This window comes from Littorina saxatilis, linkage group LG2 (genome assembly GCF_037325665.1).
Source record: "Littorina saxatilis isolate snail1 linkage group LG2, US_GU_Lsax_2.0, whole genome shotgun sequence".
In the NCBI taxonomy this organism is placed as follows: Eukaryota; Metazoa; Mollusca; class Gastropoda; order Littorinimorpha; family Littorinidae; genus Littorina; species Littorina saxatilis.
In genome coordinates, this window is record NC_090246.1 from 96,234,467 (window position 1) to 96,255,031 (window position 20,565).

Genomic DNA, 20,565 nt, shown 5'->3' on the forward strand with positions numbered 1-20,565 from the left:
CGACAGTGGTTTTGTCGGTACGAGAAACAGAAAACGTCCGATAACCCCCTGTCGTGGAATTCACGAAGAACCGATAGCGCCTATCGTAGGCACTGTTCTACGATAAGATTAGAGGTGCCTAGCAATAAGCACTGTTGTCGTTACGATAACTTTGATTTCAAGACTGCGGCCATCAGTTTGCAGCGTTACCGGGAAAGAAGAAATATTCTGAGACATACGATTTTGGGGGACGGGATAGGCTACATGCACACATTCATATCCCGCATGCACGATATTTTGCAGTTGACTGTTGACGGATGTGATAACTGACAACATTCAGTTTGCGAACAGAATGGGTGCCTAGCCTCTTTATCTTGTCTCGCAAGTGATACTCGCGTTGCGGTTTCACGCGTCTGGTGCATATCAAGATGTTTGCGTGGCGCCGATTTGGGGTGAGCCAGCCACGATCAGCCAGGGCACAGCTGCTGCGTCAGGCGCACGCGCAGAGCGACAGCAAACAAGGGAATGCCCCCGCTAGCTATCGGGGAGGTTGTCCGATGCCTGTGAATTCGGCAGTACGACAAAAATTGTCGGACAGAGAGCTATCAAACTTCGGTGCGCTTGTCGTAGGACATGCAGTCGTAGCGTCTTGCATACGCGCCCAGGCCTCTTACAATCACTATCAGTTTTGTAAAGGCACAGTCCTTCTCCTGTAAACGAATCGTTCTCTCAGATCTGCTCAGGCTTTTATGTGGGGTGAGAATATCCCTCTACTTGCACACATACCAAACATCAGCATCCTGCCTGTGTCCTGCCTGTGTCCTGCCTGTGTGTAATATTAATTAATATGACTGATTGCCAACTTAATAGTGGCTTTCAAAAAATAAATACATTTAAACAAAAACTCCCCACTCTGCACAGAAAACACCCAGGCTGTTGATCTTTGACCTGTGTCCCAGTGAAGAGAAAGTTGGCGTTATCACATGCACAGGCCTGACTAGATCTGGGATGACCCGGATCGTTTACACAGACGGGCGCATCGAATCCCGGCCGCACCTGGTGGGTTAAGAGTGGAGATTTCTCAGATCTCCCAGGTCAACTTATGTGCAGACCTGCTAGTGCCTTAATTATCCCCCTTCGTGTCTTCACGCAAGCAAAAGATCAAGTGCGCACGGGTAATATCCTGTAATCAATGTCAGAGTTCGGTGGGAAACACGAAAATACCCAGCATGCATCCCGCGAAAGCGGCGTATGGCTGCATAAATGGCGGGGTAAAACCGGTCATGCACGCACAAACCGTGGGAGTTTCAGCCCATGAACGAAGAAGATGTTTTGGCGGGAAGGACTGCGCCTTTAAAACAAGAAAACATGAATCACTAAAATCCCATTCGTCCCTAAATGTACTTACACGCTGTCACCTTCTACAAGCCACGACGTCATGAAACGAAAATCTCCACTGCGTCAACCTGAAAGGTCCTTCCCTGCACGTTCTGCTAGTTGCTTGACAAAAGAGCGCACGCTATCCGGAAATGAACCTTGTCAGAGAATCGACCGGTGCTGTACGTCTCTCAGCCTGTCAAGGTCGTCTCGGACGAGAAATCTTTACGATCACGATCTTGACACGTGTTACCCTTTCTTCTCACGGTGCCTTGAAATGACACAATCTGTTGTACAGAGAAGACATTGTTGCAGCCGAAATGGTGGCACATTTATCTTATCATGCAAACGGTATTGTGGACAACGTTTAACAAAAACTTGTTTTTAATTGGAAAATCGGATTTACAAAGTATAATCTTCTTCAGTCGAAATACTTTCACAATTCTCAAACAAGTCGCGTAAGGCGAAATAACAACATTTAGTCAAGCTGTCGAACTCACAGAATGAAACTGAACGCACTGCTTTTTTTTTAAGCACGCTGGCATACGTCGTAGTACGCTGAGCACGCAGCAAAAATTCACGACGTATGGTCAGCGTACTACGACGTATGCCAGCGTGCTTCAGCGTCCTCTTAAAGGCCAACATCCGCGGGAATTTTTCTCCTGGAGCGACCTAAACTTGAACCCGTCGCTATTCTTGCATGTCTGTTTACTTCGTGTTGCACGCAAAAATTGAGCGACTTCCTTGCCGCGTGGATTGACGAAGCTGTTTTATACTCGTGACTGAAAACACTGCAGTGCGTGCAGTTTTATTCTGTGGGTTCGACAGATTGACTAAATGTTGTAATTTCGCTTTCACGAATCAGGAACCGACAAGGAATAAGATGAAAGTGTTTTTAAATTGATTTCGACAATTTAATTTTGATAATAATTTTTATATTTTTAATTTTCAGAGCTTGTTTTTAATCCAAATATAACATATTTATATGTTTTTGGAATCAGAAAATGATGGAGAATAAGATGAACGTAAATTTGAATCGTTTTATACATTTTTTTTTACAATTTTCAGATTTTTAATGACCAAAGTCATTAATTAATTTTTAAGCCACCAAGCTGAAATGCAATACCGAAGTCCGGGCTTCGTCGAAGATTACTTGACCAAAATTTCAACCAATTTGGTTGAAAAATGAGAGCGTGACAGTGCCGCCTCAACTTTCACGAAAAGCCGGATATGACGTCATCAAAGACATTTCTCCAAAAAAAGAAAAAAACGTTCGGGGATATCAATCCCAGGAACTCTCATGGAAAATTTCATAAAGATCGGTCCAGTAGTTTGGTCTCAATCGCTCTACACACCATATATCCGGCTTTTCGTGAAAGTTGAGGCGGCACTGTCACGCTCTCATTTTTCAATCAAATTGGTTGAAATTTTGGTCAAGTAAAAAATTTTTTTTTTATAAAACGATTCAAATTTACGTTCATCTTATTCTCCATCATTTTCTGATTCCAAAAACATATAAATATGTTATATTTGGATTAAAAACAAGCTCTGAAAATTAAAAATATAAAAATTATTATCAAAATTAAATTGTCGAAATCAATTTAAAAATACTTTCATCTTATTCCTTGTCGGTTCCGGATTCCAAAAACATATAGATATGATATGTTTCGATTAAAAACACGCTCAGAAAGTTAAAACGAAGAGAGGTACAGAAAAGCGTGCTATCCTTCTCAGCTCAAGTACTACCCCGCTCTTCTTGTCAATTTCACTGCCTTTGCCATGAGCGGTGGACTGACGATGCTACGAGTATACCTCACGCCGGAACCTCGGCTGTACCCGCGGATAACCGCAGGCTCTGCAGACTGTTCACCGCAGACAGAAATTGTCAACACGAGTGGTGAGTGTCTGCAAAAAATCGTCTCTGCTTTCTCTAAAATGACATATCATTACAAAACTATTGTTTGTACTTCAACCTAAGGTATTATAGCACCCTACCATCGATTTAATTTTTTCCTTTCGTTCGTATGTGAAGGCTGAGCTTCGAGTATTTGTGCATTTCCTGTAAAAAGTGCCAAAATTCTGACTTTACACATTTATTACGGAAATCCAAGCTTATTAAACAAGTTGCAGAAGTCAGAATTTTGGCACTTTTTACAGGAAATCCACAAATACTCGAAGCTCAGCCTTCACATACGAACGAAAGGAAAAAATTAAATCGATGATAGGGTGCTATAATACCTTAGGTTGAAGTACAAACAATAGTTTTGTAATGATATGTCATTTTAGAGAAAGCAGAGACGATTTTGTGCAGACACTCACCACTCGTGTTGACAATTTCTGTCTGCGGTGAACAGCCTGCAGAGCCTGCGGTTATCCGCGGGTACAGCCGAGGTTCCGGCGTGTATACGGTCTTGCTGAAAAATTGCATTGCGTTCCGTTTCATTCTGTGAGTTCGACAGCTACTTGACTAAATGTTGTATTTTCGCCTTACGCGACTTGTTTTTTCTTTTGTACATTCTCAGCAGAATTCTTTTAGTTCAACCCAATGTACTGCCCAGATAACATCTTGTTTACTGTCGGCGTTGTTTTCATGCATTGTACCACGTTCTATGATGTTTTGGATACATAAATAACAAGTCGCGTGAAGCGAAATTATAAAAAACGCTGGCGCTGGACCCGAGTACTCTTCAGACTGGCTCGCTCCCCCAGTATGAAAGTTTTTGTCTTGTGCACGTGGATTAAAAAAAAAATTTAAATTTTTGTTTTATTTATTTTACATAATTAAAAAAATTATTAGAGTAAAATAAAACATTAAAACGTTCATAATAAACAATAGCAAACAAGAATTTAAAAAAAAACCACAAAAAAACATAGACCACACATGCCAGGAATCGAACCCGGATCACTTTGGCCATAGGCGGACGTGCTACGACAACTTTACTAGAGGTGTGCGTTTGAATCACTGTGTCCCTGTCGCTCTCTCTCGTGCTCTCTGTCTCTCTTTCAGTCTCACCGAGACAAAACACTGCATTGTAGTTTCTTTGCCGAGACCAAATCCCCACCCGCTGCTGCGCTGGCTTGCTTGCAAATCGTCTCGCATGCGATACGCATGCTTTTCTCGTGATCGGCGGTTCTTTTTGGCGAACTGCCTCGGGTTCAAGTTTAGGTCGCTCCAGGAGAAAAATTCCTGTGGATGTTGGCCTTTAACGTATACAAAACGTACCCATAACGTATTCGACGTACGCCAGCGTACTTATTCAAATGTCCCATACGTCGGCATACGCAGGCTTTAAAACGGTCGTGTGACAGGGCAGAATAGTGCGGTAGTGGTCGCGCTGAGCAGGATGACACGCTTTTCTGTATCCCTTTTCTTTTTAGCTTATGGCCCTGTCACACGACCGTTTTAAAGCCTGCGTATGCCGACGTATGGGACATTTGAATAAGTACGCTGGCGTACGTCGAATACGTTATGGGTACGTTTTGTATACGTTAAGAGGACGCTGAAGCACGCTGGCATACGTCGTAGTACGCTGAGCACGCAGCAAAGTTTTGTGCATGCACAAAAATTCTCGACGTATGGTTCATACGCACTGCATACGTTGGCACACGTTCACACACGTTACTTGTACGTTACTCATACGTCGATAAATATCTGTATCTGTAGATAGTGCTGAGACATTCCGAACGCAAGCAACACTTCTGCCGTATAAACAGTTCTTCATGGACACGACATTCTGCACAGAGAGTACAGAACTTACCACTTGATTTACCGTTACATAACAAGGAAGAACTAATACAGTTTCTACTCACCAAATTTGCAGAATTACTTGCCGATTTCCCGCGATTTATAGAACAAATGACGTGATCGCATGGCGTCATGTCTAATAAAACAAAACTTCCGAAATATATCTAATAAAACAAAACTTCCGAAATACGTTCTATCCATTAGCAGCGGCGACGACATGTGATCGTCAGCGATAAGCTGTTGCGCGCAAGACTATCGTTAGGCATACGTTGTGAACGCCGGCAACACGCTAAGCATTCGTTGGGCATAAGTTGTGAACGCTGGCAACACGCCAAGCATACGTTGGTGTACGCTATCTGTAAGTTATTGAAACGTTCTGCATACGTTACTAATACGTTATGTATACGTCCAACTCGTTATGAATACGCTATGAATACGCTATGTATACGCCAAAGATTGAAAAAAACATCGATAGTTCAGCGTACGCCAGCGTATGTTCATACGTCGGCATACGCTGGCTTTAAAACGGTCGTGTGACAGGGCCATTACTGAGTTTGTTTTTAATCCAAACATATCATATCTATATGTTTATGGAATCAGGGACCGACCAGGAATAAGATGAAATTGTTTTTAAATCGATTTCGGAAAAATAATTGTAATCATAATTTTCATATTTTTAATTTTCAGACCTTGTTTGTATTCCAAATATAACATATGTATATGTTTTTCAAATCAGAATATGACTAAAAACAAGATGAAATTATGTTTGAATCGTTTAATAAAAAAAAAATTAATTGCAAGTTTCCGATTTTTAATGACCAAACTCATTCATTAGTTTTTAAGCCACCAAGCTGAAATGCAATACCAAAGTCCGGCCTTCGTCGAAGATTGCTTGGCCAAAATTTCAATCAATGTAATTGAAAAATGAGGGTGTGACAGTGCCGCCTCAACTTTTACAAAAAGCCGGATAGGACGTCATCAAAGGTATTTATCAAAAAAATGAAAAAAAGTCCGGGGATATCATTCCCAGGAACTCTCATGTAACATTTCATAAAGATCGGTCCAGTAGTTTGGTCTGAATCGCTCTACACACACACACACACACGCACAGACACACACACACACACACACACACACACAGACACACATACACCACGACCCTCGTCTCGATTGCCCCTCCATGTTAAAACATTTAGTCAAAACTTGAATAAATGTTAAAAGAACAAGTCGCGTAAGGCAAAATTACTACATTTAGTCAAGCTGTGGAACTCACAGAATGAAACTGAACGCACTGCATTTTTTTCACAATGACCGTAGTCCGTAGAAGGCAGTGAAATTGACGAGCCTGTTTAGCGCGGTAGTGGTTGCGCTGTGCTGCTTAACACGCTTTTCTGTACCTCTCTTCGTTTTAACTTTCTGAGCGTGTTTTTAATCCAAACATCATATCCATATGTTTTTGGAATCAGGAACCGAAAAGGAATAAGATAAAATTGTTTTTAAATCGATTTCGGAAATTGTATTTTAATCATATTTTTATCACAACCGTCGAACGCAGAAGAAGAATCATATTTTTATATTTTTATTTTCAGAGCTTGTTTTAAATCCGAATATAACATAATTATTTATATGTTTTTGGAATCAGAAAATGATAAAGAATAAAATGAACGTAATTTTGGATCGTTACAATTTTCAGATTTTTGATGACCAAAGTCATTAATTAATTTGTAAGCCTCCAAGCTGAAACGCAATACCAAAATTTCAATCAATTTTATTAAAAAATGAGGGTGTGACAGAGCCGCCTCAACTTTTACAAAAAGCCGGATATGACGTCATCAAAGACATTTATCCAAAAAATGGAGAAAAAAACCGTCTGGGGATATCATACCCAGGAACTCTCATGTACAATTTCATAAAGATCGGTCCAGTAGTTTACTCTGAATCGCTCTACTCACACACACGCACAGACAGACACACACACACACACACACACACATCCACACACACACACACACACACACATACACACTCACACACACACACACACACATACACACACACACACACACACCACGACCTTCGTCTCGATTCCCCCTCTATGTTAAAACATGTAGTCAAAACTTGACTAAATGTAAAAAGCAACTACCAAATCGTTTGCACAAAGCAGAAACTTTTCCCCTTTCACGCAAATCAAAAATTGATCGGCCCCAGCGATTGACGCCGTATTAGGGAGCTCCAGACGACTTCACCCTTGCGTGTGAGGTACAGAATGGAGTTTTATCGCGGATGTGCGTGTTGGGTAAGCGATTGGAAAGAGTCTAGAGAAGCTTGTAAAAGTTAAGCCAACTTAGATGTACTTTGGTTAAATTGTATTTGTATTTGTGGTCTTTACTGCTTGTTTTCCAATTTGTGTTTGGTATGGGTTTTTTTCTTTACAAGAAATCGCTTTTCTTTCATCTTGCAGGAGTTCTATCCAGATTGTGCGTTCTCAACACCCACAGTTAATTTCTCGTTGATCATTGTCAGCATAATTAGGTTCTGTGTTTCTTAAATCTGAAAAACATAGAACGTTTGGAATCAGTTACAGATGACTGCTGACGTTCCAAAACCAAGAAATCACACAACAAGAAAGATTAGTTAACGGAACAGCCAGCTTTAGACAAAGAGAAACATTTGCTTTATATGAAAGGGATACTATTTATTTATCCTTTTGGAGAGAGTTTCTGATGAATTTGATGAATATGAACGATGTGGGTATGTTTCCTGAATTTGTCGTGTTGCCATTCATTTACATGTTCCGTAACCTCCTGCTCTCAAACAGTCCTCCCTCCCTGCTTTCTTTCCTTACAATTACCTCATCCTTCAGGCAGGGCGTCATCGTTAGTACACCCCCCGCGGGTTAGGGGAAAGAATTTACCCGATGCTCCCCAGCATGTCGTAAGAGGCGACTAACAGATTCTGTTTCTCTTTTTACCCTTGTTAAGTGTTTCTTGTATGGAATATAGTCAATTTTTGTAAAGATTTTAGTCAAGCAGTATGTAAGAAATGTTAAGTCCTTTGTATTGGAAACTTGCATTCTCCCAGTAAGGTAGTACATTGTACTACGTTGCAAGCCCCTGTAGCAAATTTTTGATTAGTGCTTTTGTGAACAAGAAACAATTGACAAGTGGCTCTATCCCATCTCCCCCCTTTCCCCGTCGCGATATAACCTTCGTGGTTGAAAACGACATTAAACACCAAATAAAGAAAAATAAAGAAATCGTTAGTACTGCTGCAAGTCTTGCTCCTCCTCGTCTCCCCTAGCTTTTTTTCTATCCGATTTTGTTGCACTGACATTCTCTTTTTTTCTTTCTCTGTGAACAGACAATGGTGTTACCTCGCCCAACAGGCAGCACGTCATCGTCAATACTGCTGCATGTCATCCTTCCCCTGGGAATCCTGCTCTTCCTTGTCTTTCTCGTCATCATCATCTGTCTCCGTCGTCAGCGACAGCATCGACTTGGGTGAGTTCTTTGGTCAAGTTTTGACAAAATGTTTTAACATAGAGGGGGGAGAATCGAGACGAGGGTCGTGCTGTATGTGTGTGGGTGTGTGTGTGTGTGTGTGTGTGTGTGTGTGTGTGTGTGTGTGTGTGTATGTGTGTGTGTGTGTGTGTGTGTGTGTGTGTGTGTCTGTGTGTCTGTATGTCTGTCTGTGCGTGTGTGTGTGTAGAGCGATTCAGAGTAAACTACTGGACCGATCTTTATGAAATTTTACATGAGAGTTCCTGGGTATGATATCCCCAGACATTTTTTTCCATTTTTTCGATAAATGTCTTTGATGACGTCATATCCGGTGTTTTGTAAAAGTTGAGGCGGCACTGTCACACCCTGATTTTTCAATACAATTGATTGAAGCTTTGGCCAAGCAATCTTCGACGAAGGCCGGACTTTGGTATTGCATTTCAGCTTGGAGACTTAAAAAATAATTTATGACTTTGGTTATTAAAAATCTGCAAATTGTAATTCAAGCAATCAAGCAATCAATATGAGGCTTATATCGCGCGTATTCCGTGGGTACAGTTCTAAGCGCAGGGATTTATTTTTTTATTTTTTTATTTTTATTTTATGCAATTTATATCGCGCACATATTCAAGGCGCAGGGATTTATTTATGTCGTGTGAGATGGAATTTTTTTACACAATACATCACGCATTCACATCGGCCAGCAGATCGCAGCCATTTCGGCGCATATCCTACTTTTCACGGCCTATTATTCCAAGTCACACGGGTATTTTGGTGGACATTTTTATCTATGCCTATACAATTTTGCCAGGAAAGACCCTTTTGTCAATCGTGGGATCTTTAACGTGCACACCCCAATGTAGTGTACACGAAGGGACCTCGGTTTTTCGTCTCATCCGAAAGACTAGCACTTGAACCCACCACCTAGGTCGAACTCGTAACCTCTCGCTTCCGAGCGCAAGTGCGTTACCACTCGGCCACCCAGTCCTCTTTTTGTTTTGATCATCCTACAATAGACATGAGACAAATCTGATTCCACGGTGAAGCCTATCTCCTTTCGTGACAAATCTGACCACACGGTAAAGACTATCTCCTATCGTGACAAATCTGACCCCACGGTAAAGCCTATCTCCTTTCGAGACAACTCTGACCCCACGGTAAAGCCTATCTTCTTTCGTTAGAAATCTGACCCCACGGTAAAGACTATCTCCTTTCGTGACAAATCTGACACCACGGTAAAGCCTATCTTCTTTCGTGACAAATCTGACCCCACGGTAAAGACTATCTCCTTTTGTGACAAATCTGACACCATGGTGAAGACTATCTCCTTTCGTGACAAATCTGACACCACGGTGAAGCGGCCTATCTCCTGTCATGATAAATCTGACCCCACGGTAACGCTTATCTTCTTTCGTGACAAATCTGACCCCACGGTAAAGACTATCTCCCTTCGTGAAAAATCTGACACCACGGTGAAGCCCATCTTCTGTCATGATAAATCTGACCCCACGGTGAAACCTATCTCCTTTCGTGACAAATCTGACCACACGGTAAAGACTATCTCATTTTGTGACAAACCTGACCCCACGGTGAAGCCTATCTTCTTTCGTTAGAAATCTGACCCCACGGTAAAGACTATCTCCTTTCGTGACAAATCTGACACCACGGTGAAGCCTATCTCCTGTCCTGATAAATCTGACCCCACGGTAACGCTTATCTTCTTTCGTGACAAATCTGACCCCACGGTAAAGACTATCTCCTTTTGTGACAAATCTGACACCATGGTGAAGACTATCTCCTTTCGTGACAAATCTGACACCACGGTGAAGCGGCCTATCTCCTGTCATGATAAATCTGACCCCACGGTAACGCTTATCTTCTTTCGTGACAAATCTGACCCCACGGTAAAGACTATCTCCTTTTGTGACAAATCTGACACCATGGTGAAGACTATCTCCTTTCGTGACAAATCTGACACCACGGTGAAGCGGCCTATCTCCTGTCATGATAAATCTGACCCCACGGTAACGCTTATCTTCTTTCGTGACAAACCTGACCCCACGGTAAAGACTATCTCCTTTTGTGACAAATCTGACACCATGGTGAAGACTATCTCCCTTCGTGAAAAATCTGACACCACGGTGAAGCCTATCTTCTGTCATGATAAATCTGACCCCACGGTAACGCTTATCTTCTTTCGTGAGAAATCTGACCCCACGGTAAAGACTATCTTCCTTCGTGAAAAATCTGACACGACGGTGAAGCCTATCTTCTGTCATGATAAATCTGACCCCACAGTTAAGACTATCTTTTTTCGTGACAAATCTGACACCACGGTGAAGCCTATCTCCTGTCGTGACAAATCTGACCCCACGGTAACGCTTATCTTCTTTCGTGACAATTCTGACCCCACAGTAAAGACTATCTTCTTTCGTGACAAATCTGACACCACGGTGAAGCTTATCTCCTGTCGTGACAAATCTGACACCACGGTGAAGCCTATCTCCTGTCGTTGCAGACCGAAGCGGAGTTCAGACGCTGTGGTGAAGAGTGGAGATGGCGTGATGCTGTTAGACCGCATGAACAACATCAACAAGAACCCAACCTACTTCGTGACCCCTGGTGACGACCCCACCCAGCGCAAGTTCCTCGTCCGTGAGATCTGCATGGACCACGTCATGCTCGTCGACGTCGTTGGCGAGGGCGCTTTTGGCCAGGTGTACAGAGGTGGGTGGTCTTGTTGAGCAGGTGATTTTAGAGGTGAGTGGTCTTGTTGGCCAGGTGTTCATAGAGGTGAGTGGTCTTGTTGGCCAGGTGTACAGAGGTGGGTGGTCTTGTTGGCCAGGTGTTTATAGAGGTGAGTGGTCTTGTTGGTCAGATGTTTATAGCGGTGAGTGGTCTCGTTGGCCAGATGTTTATAGCGGTGAGTGGTCTTGTTGGCCAGGTGTTCATCGAGGTGAGTGGTCTTGTTGGCCAGGTGTTTATAGAGGTGAGTGGTCTAGTTGGTCAGGTGTTTATAGAGTTGAATGGTCTTGTTGGTCAGGTGTTTATAGAGGTGAGTGGTCTAGTTGGTCAGGTGTTTATAGAGGTGAGTGGTCTTGTTGGTCAGGTGTTTATAGAGGTGAGTGGTCTAGTTGGTCAGGTGTTAATAGAGGTGAGTGGTCTAGTTGGTCAGGTGTTTATAGAGGTGAGTGGTCTTGTTGGTCAGGTGTGAATAGAGGTGAGTGGTCTAGTTGGTCAGGTGTTTATAGTGGTAAGTGGTCTAGTTGGTCAGGTGTTTATAGAGGTGAGTGGTCTTGTTGGTCAGGTGTTTATAGAGGTGAGTGGTCTAGTTGGTCAGGTGTTTATAGAGGTGAGTGGTCTTGTTGGCCAGGTGTTTTATAGAGGTGAGTGGTCTTGTTGGTGTTCCTTTTTGTTACACTGTCGTTCGTCCCCCCCGCTGCTCCCCCCCCCCCCCCCGTCTTCCGACTCCCCTCCCATCAACTCCTACCCCCCTCCCTCCAACCCAGAGTTTCTCTGAGTGCTTTTTACAAGGGGAAAGGATGTTGGGTGGGGGCTGAGGGTCGTCACTTTTCAATTGAGCGTCAACTGTTCAGTTACGAAAGACTGACTTTCGTGTAGCCATGCCCCGTGCTGTGAAGTATGCGTGTTTTGTTTCGTTTTGGATTTGTTGAGGATGGGAGGTGGTCGGGTCCCTGTATATCTTCTACATTCAATGTCTGCCTACAGCAACGAACGACTTACTACACGTAGCCATGATGCTGCACTGTAAAGTGTTGCCAGCTAGTGTATTTAATTTGATGCTTCAACAAAACAGCCCCCCAAGAGGGCGATCGATTTTCTGAGCTTTGGCGTTTAGTGGGGCCTTAAGGCTGAACGCGCATTCTTCTTTGCCTGGTCCTCTCCTTCCGTTCCTCGTTTTTTTTCTGCCGGAAGACGATAAGTTCGCAGAATTTCCGACTGAAAGAGAGAGAGGGAGAGAGAATTGAATTGAATTGAACTTTATTTAACAAGGATTAAGATTTAAGGCTACACCTTTTCTTACAATATGTCCTTGGGACGCATAGACACACAATTATATAATTAAGAAATTGAAAATTAAAAAGTTAAAAAGTTAACCAACAAAAGGAGGTCGGAAAGTTTCAGCACGTGATAATAAAGATGACGATGATGATGATGATGATGACGATGATGATGATGATGATGATGATGATGATGATGATGATGATGATGATCATGATGATCATGATGATCATGATGATCATGATGATGATGATGGTGATCATGATGAAGATGAGGCATGAAGAGCATACATAATTATGTGGTTATTCATAAAATCAAATGCATACTATGCAGGTAATTATAAATACAAGCTGGTAGCAATCGAACATGTAGCAATAGTACAACAAAAATATGTTCAGAATATACAATGCACAGCATATCTTTGACGTAATACTAAGTGTGGTAAATCAAAAGGCGTTAAACTACTCAGACATTAAGTGGTTTTTAACACATTTTGTAAAACTTTGTAATGACTTTAAGTGCTTAAAGGATGATGGAATTGAATTCCAAACTGAAGTACCCGAAAAAGCAAGACTGGTCTAATACAGGTCAATTCGTGGTATCGGTAGGATCAAGTTGACCGACCCATACCTGTGGGTAGCTTTATTAAATAATGATGTAATGTAAATCGGCACTTTACCGTAATACAATGTATGCATAAAAATGGCTTTGTTTAACTTGAGATGCTGTTCCAGTGGAAGAAAGTTAAGCATTTTTAATGTCATATCTGTTGAGGCATTATCCTTTACGATGAGTTTGGCCGAGCGACGATAGAGAGAGTCTACCTTTTCAAGTGGACATCACTGCTGCCATCCCAGAGCGTCGAAACATAATTAATGTGAGGCATTACATGAGCATGGTGGAACATTTCCAGAGTCCATCTGTCCGTCAATTGCTTTAACTTGAATAGGAGGAAAACGTTCTTGGCTACTTTCTTGCAAATATGCTGTAATTGTGCCTGCCACTTGAATTCACAATCAATAATTACCCCTAAAACGTGAGAGAGAGAGGGAGAGAGAGAGAGAGAGAGAGAGAGAGAGAGAGAGAGAGAGAGAGAGAGAGAGAGAGAGAGAGAGAGAAAGAGAGAGAGAGAGAGCGATAGAGTGTGTGTGTGTGTGTGTGTGTGTGTGTGTGTGTGTGTGTGTGTGTGTGTGTGTGTTTGCGTACGTGCGTGCGTGTGTGCCTGCGCGTGTGCGTGTGTGTGTTTTCATGATAGGTGTAGGGGGTCGGGGGAGAAAAGTGAGTATGTAGTGCAACAGGTTAGGAAGGGTGTCCGTCGTCATCGTAATAGAGCATCTGTCTAAGGCTTTTTTTCCGTACAAGAGCATCTCTTCCACTTGGATACATATCAAAACTCAACAGCCTGGTTGTCTTCCTTGCAGAGCAGGAGTTTCTCGCTTAATCGGTTTTACAAATCGTCGTAGGCGCCAAAATTAATACAGCGAAGAAAAGCCTTATAGTCTCCACAGAAAACACCCAGGTTATAGATTTTTGGTTTATATGTCCTAGTACGAGGATACTTGTATCCCATATAAAAGCCAGGCCGTCTCTAGGGTGATTTACAAGTCTCAAGTCTGATGTCTGAAGTCTTTGCAAGATGGTCTGGAAGGGAGAGAAAGTGTCCTTAAGTTTTGCGGTCAGGGAGTATCGAGTTCAGAGGAATAAGGGATTCCCTGAGAGTTGCCAATTTGCCACCGTTCTCTTTGGCTGCTTACTGTGTACTGATCCAAAGACATGAAAGTGTGGTGTTAGGTTGGTAGTTTGGCTAATTGTTGGTAGGTTGGGTTTTTGGGTGTGGTTGGTTGGTTGATTAGTAACTATATCATTTTGTTTGTTGTTGTTTGTGTTGTTGTTGTGGTGGTGGTGATTATTGTGGTGGGTTTTGTATGGTAAATTAGTTGTGGTTTTGTTGTTGTGGTTTTTTACTGAAGGCTGTTTCGTGAGTATGGTAATAACTAGTACACAGAAGCTTTAAAACGGGAAGGCAGGTCAAGATTAAACAGGACGCAGACACAGAGACGACCGACAACACACCTGAAATGAGAGTACGAGACTTCGACAATGCCGAGAGAAATCGGCAGCCCTTCTAGCTACACGCAATGGCTTTGTCTACGCACCATTGTGAGCATTGTTGGTGAATGCATTTTTTGTTTTCTGTTATTGCGTGTGTGCGTATCTGTATGCGCTTTTCTGCACGCGCAGCCCATTCCCGTCCCCTCCTCCCCCTCTCCTCCTCCACCCTCCCACCAGTCATATCCCTCCAGCACTCTCTGAACTTCTGTACCTTACGTCTCCTGTCCAGTGACGCAGTTTGCCTAGCAGAGAAAGAAAACTCCCAACATTATTTATCCTTGCCGCTCTCAAACAGAAGACTTACTCGTAAATAAAACTCGGCTACTTCTTTGTGAACCTCACTTGGGCCGCATATGGAAGTTTCTCGGAGAAATCCTTCAAATTACTGTCCACCTTCGCGCTCTTTATATTCCGCCCACTCATTCGCACGCTTGCTAAATTAGTGTGGGAGTGAAGACAGTTTGCATAAAACGCCGGTTCCTTTGGGAGCTGCTTCGTTTAAGTTAATACGAATGTTGGCCGGAATTGATTGTCCTTTGCGCCATAGACACTTGTGAGTCTTCTGCAAGGATGAGAAGGTGTGCGTGCCTTGATAACTAGCGTTTGAAGGCGTAGTATGTGTGCAATCTTTTCTCCAACTTTGAATTCGTATTACGTGTGGAATCTTTTCTCCGACTAAATGAAAGGCCAATATAGAGTTTTGTAACTTGTTTCTTTGCTCCGATTTTCCCCACGTGGAAAATGGTCGAAATGAACAATGACAACAATTTACAGCGACGGCGACGACAAACTTTGTCACCTTCTCCGTTTCTCTCTCTCTATTATCGACGTTTCATATCCAGGCTGACCGACTTATCTGGTTGTTTCAGCTTTATCCGGCCACCTCAAATTTAATAACATCATATAGCCTTGCTAGTTTGATTTTTGACCTGAAAATTCCAAGACACGTTTGAGTAGGTAAATATCTGTATCTACACATTCAAAAGTTTGAGTATTGATTTTGGGGTTGGCGTTTTTTGTTGTTGTTATTATTATTTATTTTGTATTTGGTTGGCCCAAATCGAAAAGGGTTAACTTTACTATGTAAGCACTTTCCTACACAACAAGAGAAGAAAAAAAACAATATTTGGACAGCATCTTTATTGTTTCCACTTCACTGAATGTTTTTGTCGTTTTCCTTTCCACGCACGCCATTTTTTGAAAGCGCACTCCCTGACTTCTGAGCCAGTGTCCGATTGCTTGACGATAAAGCTAACCTTTTTTCAGGCTGACCTTTTTCAATTTCCTGCAAATTTAATGCATAATTCTGCTTCACTGTTTTCATTTCGTTTGTTACTTTGTTTCTTTGTTGTGTGTTTTTTCTCTCCTTTTTATATTTAGTCAAGTTTTGACTAAATATTTTAACATCGAGGGGGGAATCGAAACGAGGGTCGTGGTGTATGTGTGTCTGTCTGTCTGTCTGTCTGTCTGTCTGTCTGTCTGTCTGTCTGTCTGTCTGTCTGTGTGTGTGTAGAGCGATTCAGACTAAACTACTGGACCGATCTTTATGAAATTTGACATGAGAGTTCCTGGGAATGATATCCTCAGACGTTTTTTTCATTTTTTCGATAAATAATAATAATAATAATAATAATAATAATAATAATAATAATAATAATAATAATAATAATAATAATAATAATAATAATAATAATAATAAAGTGTATTTATATTGCGCCTATCCCTTACAAAAAACAAAAATATTTGGCTCTAAGCGCATTACAACATGTGTAGGGACTTGGTACAATCAAGTCTGACAAATACAATAACACAATATACAGTCGGTCTCTTGGGTAAAAATGGGAAAAGCAGCTTCGACATTTAAACACTGCTACTAAAAAATCCTCTAACAATGCATACTGCTTTACAATATATGCATTTATGTATAAATATAGTTAAAGAACATCGAGTTAATAGGAATTAGAAAAGATTCTTATGATAAAAACTATCTAGCGAACGACGAAGAAGAAGAAGAATAAAACTATCAATGTCAATGTATAACAAGTCATTCAACGTAAATGGCTTTGATGACGTCATATCCGGCTTTTCGTGAAAGTTGAGGCGGCACTGTCACGCTCTCATTTTTCTACCAAATTGGTTGAAATTTTGGTCAAGTAATCTCCGACGAAGACCGGACTTCGGTATTGCATTTCAGCTTGGTGGCTTAAAAATTAATTTATGACTTTGGTCATTAAAAATCTGAAAATTGTAAAAAAAATAATTTTTTTATAAAACGATCCACATTTACGTTCATCTTATTCTCCATTATTTTCTGATTCCAAAAACATATAAATATGTTATATTTGGATTAAAAACAAGCTCTGAAAATTAAAAATATAAAAATTATGATCAAAATTAAATTTTCGAAATCAATTTAAAAACACTTTCATCTTATTCCTTGTCGGTTCCTGATTCCAAAAACATATAGATATGATATGTTTGGATTGAAAACACGCTCAGAAAGTTAAAACGAAGAGAGGTACAGAAAAGCGTGCTATCCTTCTCAGCGCAACTACTCCCCCGCTCTTCTTGTCAATTTCACTGCCTTTGCCGTGAGCGGTGGACTGACGATGCTACGAGTATACGGTCTTGCTGCGTTGCATTGCGTTCAGTTTCATTCTGTGAGTTCGACAGCTACTTGACTAAATGTTGTATTTTCGCCTTACGCGACTTGTTTCCCTTTCACTTCCTCTAAGATCCGCGGCTGATGTAATGCTGTAGGACATGACAACGAAATGCCTCTTTGCAAAGTGTTCGCATTATTCGTTTATTAAGCCGCCTTTATGTAATGAAGCGGCGTATAGGTTTCACTCTGTCTGTTTCTTTGGTTTTTTGCTTGTTTCTCTGTTTGTCTACGAATTCGACTTCTATCTCTGGTACTCTTGGGTCAATTGAGCTCACATTAATTTTGGTGAGTAGCTTGGGTGTGTGCAAACAAATTGGTTCCTTACAGTATTCAAACGGAAGATATTAGCTTTACACGCCTTTCCGCAACCAGCCAGGGGAAAAAACAACAAATTAAGGTTCCACATGAGTATGCGAGTCTCAACGTCACACTTGACGTCGAAGAAATGTGCTAGTAAGACCTGGGACCTTTATTCACGAAGCATGGGTGCTTTTACAAAGAATGGGTGTGTACACTAGTCAGATAATATATTTTTTAATTCGTTTCATTTGTTTTCAAAGGCGTTTTCAATTTGATGTGAACGTGTACGTGAACGCGTACGTCGTGGTTTGGAAACATATTAGGGAGGTTTAGAAACTGCGTCCCTATCAGCTACGTCACCTACCAGGACACCTATCTCACATGCGGGTCGCGCTGCGGGTGGTGATTAGGTACGTGTTCACGTAGCAAACCCTACCATACGTCAGCGCAACGTATGTCAGATTTTATCAAGTCCAACCATCCGAGAAGGGTGTAAGGATGCTCACTATTTTCTGGAATCTTTCCTTCACGCTTCAGTCCATATTTCATAATTCTGGTCTGTATACATCGTAGTCGCCGATGTGTCAAGAGCATGACCCCACGAACGACAAGGCGCTGAGACTTACGTCGCGTATCCTTCTGTGGGCCTATTCAGTGTGCTCGCCTCGATTCACTTCGAAAAGCAGACACAGAAAGCAAAATACCGCTCGTTTTGTAGTTAAATCTCTTCAGTGGAATGAATTCAATCCCTACGGTATCAAAAATAATGGAAAAGCTCCCCTAGAATGGATTTTAGTGCAAATGTGTCGGTGTCTCGATAATACGTGAACACTGTGACCTTCTTTTTGAGAACTTCTGAGCTTTAGATACCACGTTACGTGCATACTACACCCCTATCACTGCGGGTATTCCCACTGTCGATCGCTGTGCGTGCTTCTGATACGGGCGTGATCACGTATAAAACAGTTTTTATACGTGAAGGCAACGTATCTCATATTACTTTAAAATCTAAATATGAACCATTCAAATAAAGTATGAGACCTCCTCTTACAGCATTTTCCTATATTCTGGCGCATATACCACATTTTTTAGTTGTGTGGTTGCTTGACTAAAATTAAATAAATCGGGTGACCCGTTCCAACGGCTCTGCGATATCACAGCAAACCATGAAGCACGCAAGGACGACCCAAGCTAAATTTAGAAATGTCATCTCGACCAAAATACTCCCAGGAAGCGTATGTTCAAAAAGACTGAAAATTCAGCATAACAGTAACCTTTTCCCAGGAACAGATCAAGTCTGCTTGGTAACCCAATGCACACGTGTATCATGTGTGTGTGGTGGTGGGGGGGGGGTGTTGTTTAGTTCTGGTTAGTAAAACTGCCTAGCAAGAATGTTTTGTTTCATAAAGACTTTGTAAACGACCACAAAGTAATGTTCCGTCCAATTCATTTGAATTGAAGGCTAGGTTTAGGTACACACATAAAGGCATGCGCGTACGCACGCACACACGCACACCCACAAACACACACACACACACACACACACACACACACACACACACACACACACACACACACACACACACACACACACACAATCTCGCACACACATGGCGTCGCCCATTTACACAGACAGACAGACAAGCAGACAGACATACAAACACACACACATATACACACATACACACATTCGCACATGCACATGACAGTCAGAAACACAACGACGCCCACTTACACACTAACACACACCCTTATAAGCGGGGGGTGAAAGCGTGGTGGCCAGTGACCCAGAACGAACACAAACCAACGCTCGAAGTTCGATTGCCCTACTTTTCTTTTCTGTTTCCTTTAAACAAAATTAAAAATCATTGACTTTACCTGCTGGTTAACACTCGGTATGATCTGGGTCAGTGGAACATAACTTCCACGTGCAGCACACAGCGACACCGACACAATGACAGTAGCAGTTTCAACACTGGGTATTGTTGCAGACTTTAGCGCGCTGTCCACGATTTTTTAAAGCACGAGTTTTTGGTGTTTTGCCCTACTTTGATAGGTGACGTGGTATCTAACGAGCAATGTTTACAAATTTCCTCTGCGTGACTTATCTCGATAGGGATAGGTGAGGTCGGGGTACGTAACGCAATATCTAAACCTCCCTATTAACTAATACGCGAAGAGCGAACGGGAATTTCCGAAAGTGCGTTGGCCACAAATTATGTTTTGCTCGAACAAATACTCAAACAAAACTCATCATTTTCAAAACAAAACTTGACATATGGTATACATTAATGTCTGTCATATGGGTTTATAAACAAAGATCTTGTTTTAATGCAAAACAAATATCAAATTATTTGGAATAACATTTATTTATGTCATATATGAACAATCTGCAACCAATGAGTTTTTATAAGGCGGTCAATGACCAATGTTTCGTTGTCTCAGCAAAGGGCAGAAGCTGGGAACTACCAATTTTTAGAGATTAAATCACCTGTAATTCCGACCTCAGCATTGCTCATTTAATTTTGGAGTGTGATTTGAACTCGTGCTACTTTTAACCCCTGACTCGATTAATAAACTCGAACAGAAATACCCTGCAAAATACCCCAAATGAAAAATTAAGATATATTTTATTTCTTTTATCTTCACCTCTCTGTCGGTGACCCAGAGACGGTATCCATGTCCCACCCTCGTGTCACTACGCGGCGGATTTCTTGCCCCCGTTAAGGTCAACACTTCTTCTGAATATACTTTATAGCGAAGAGTCCTTGCTGATCCCTCAGTAACAGCTTGCAACTCGCACTAATCTCAGAATTTGCAATTTCCTTATCGTAAATGGAACGGATATATATATATATATACAA

General features: G+C 41.7%; 1 protein-coding gene across 1 annotated transcript in view; it reads left to right on the top strand.

Moving 5' to 3' along the window:
* The window catches only part of LOC138960242 (uncharacterized), a 250,814-nt gene that overhangs the window by 175,384 nt on the left and 54,865 nt on the right, over positions 1-20,565 (top strand). The window contains exons 9-10 of the mRNA XM_070332049.1: positions 8,462-8,601; positions 11,120-11,328. Coding sequence (XP_070188150.1) covers positions 8,462-8,601; positions 11,120-11,328 — 349 coding nt within the window. The remainder of the gene's footprint in view (positions 1-8,461; positions 8,602-11,119; positions 11,329-20,565) is intronic.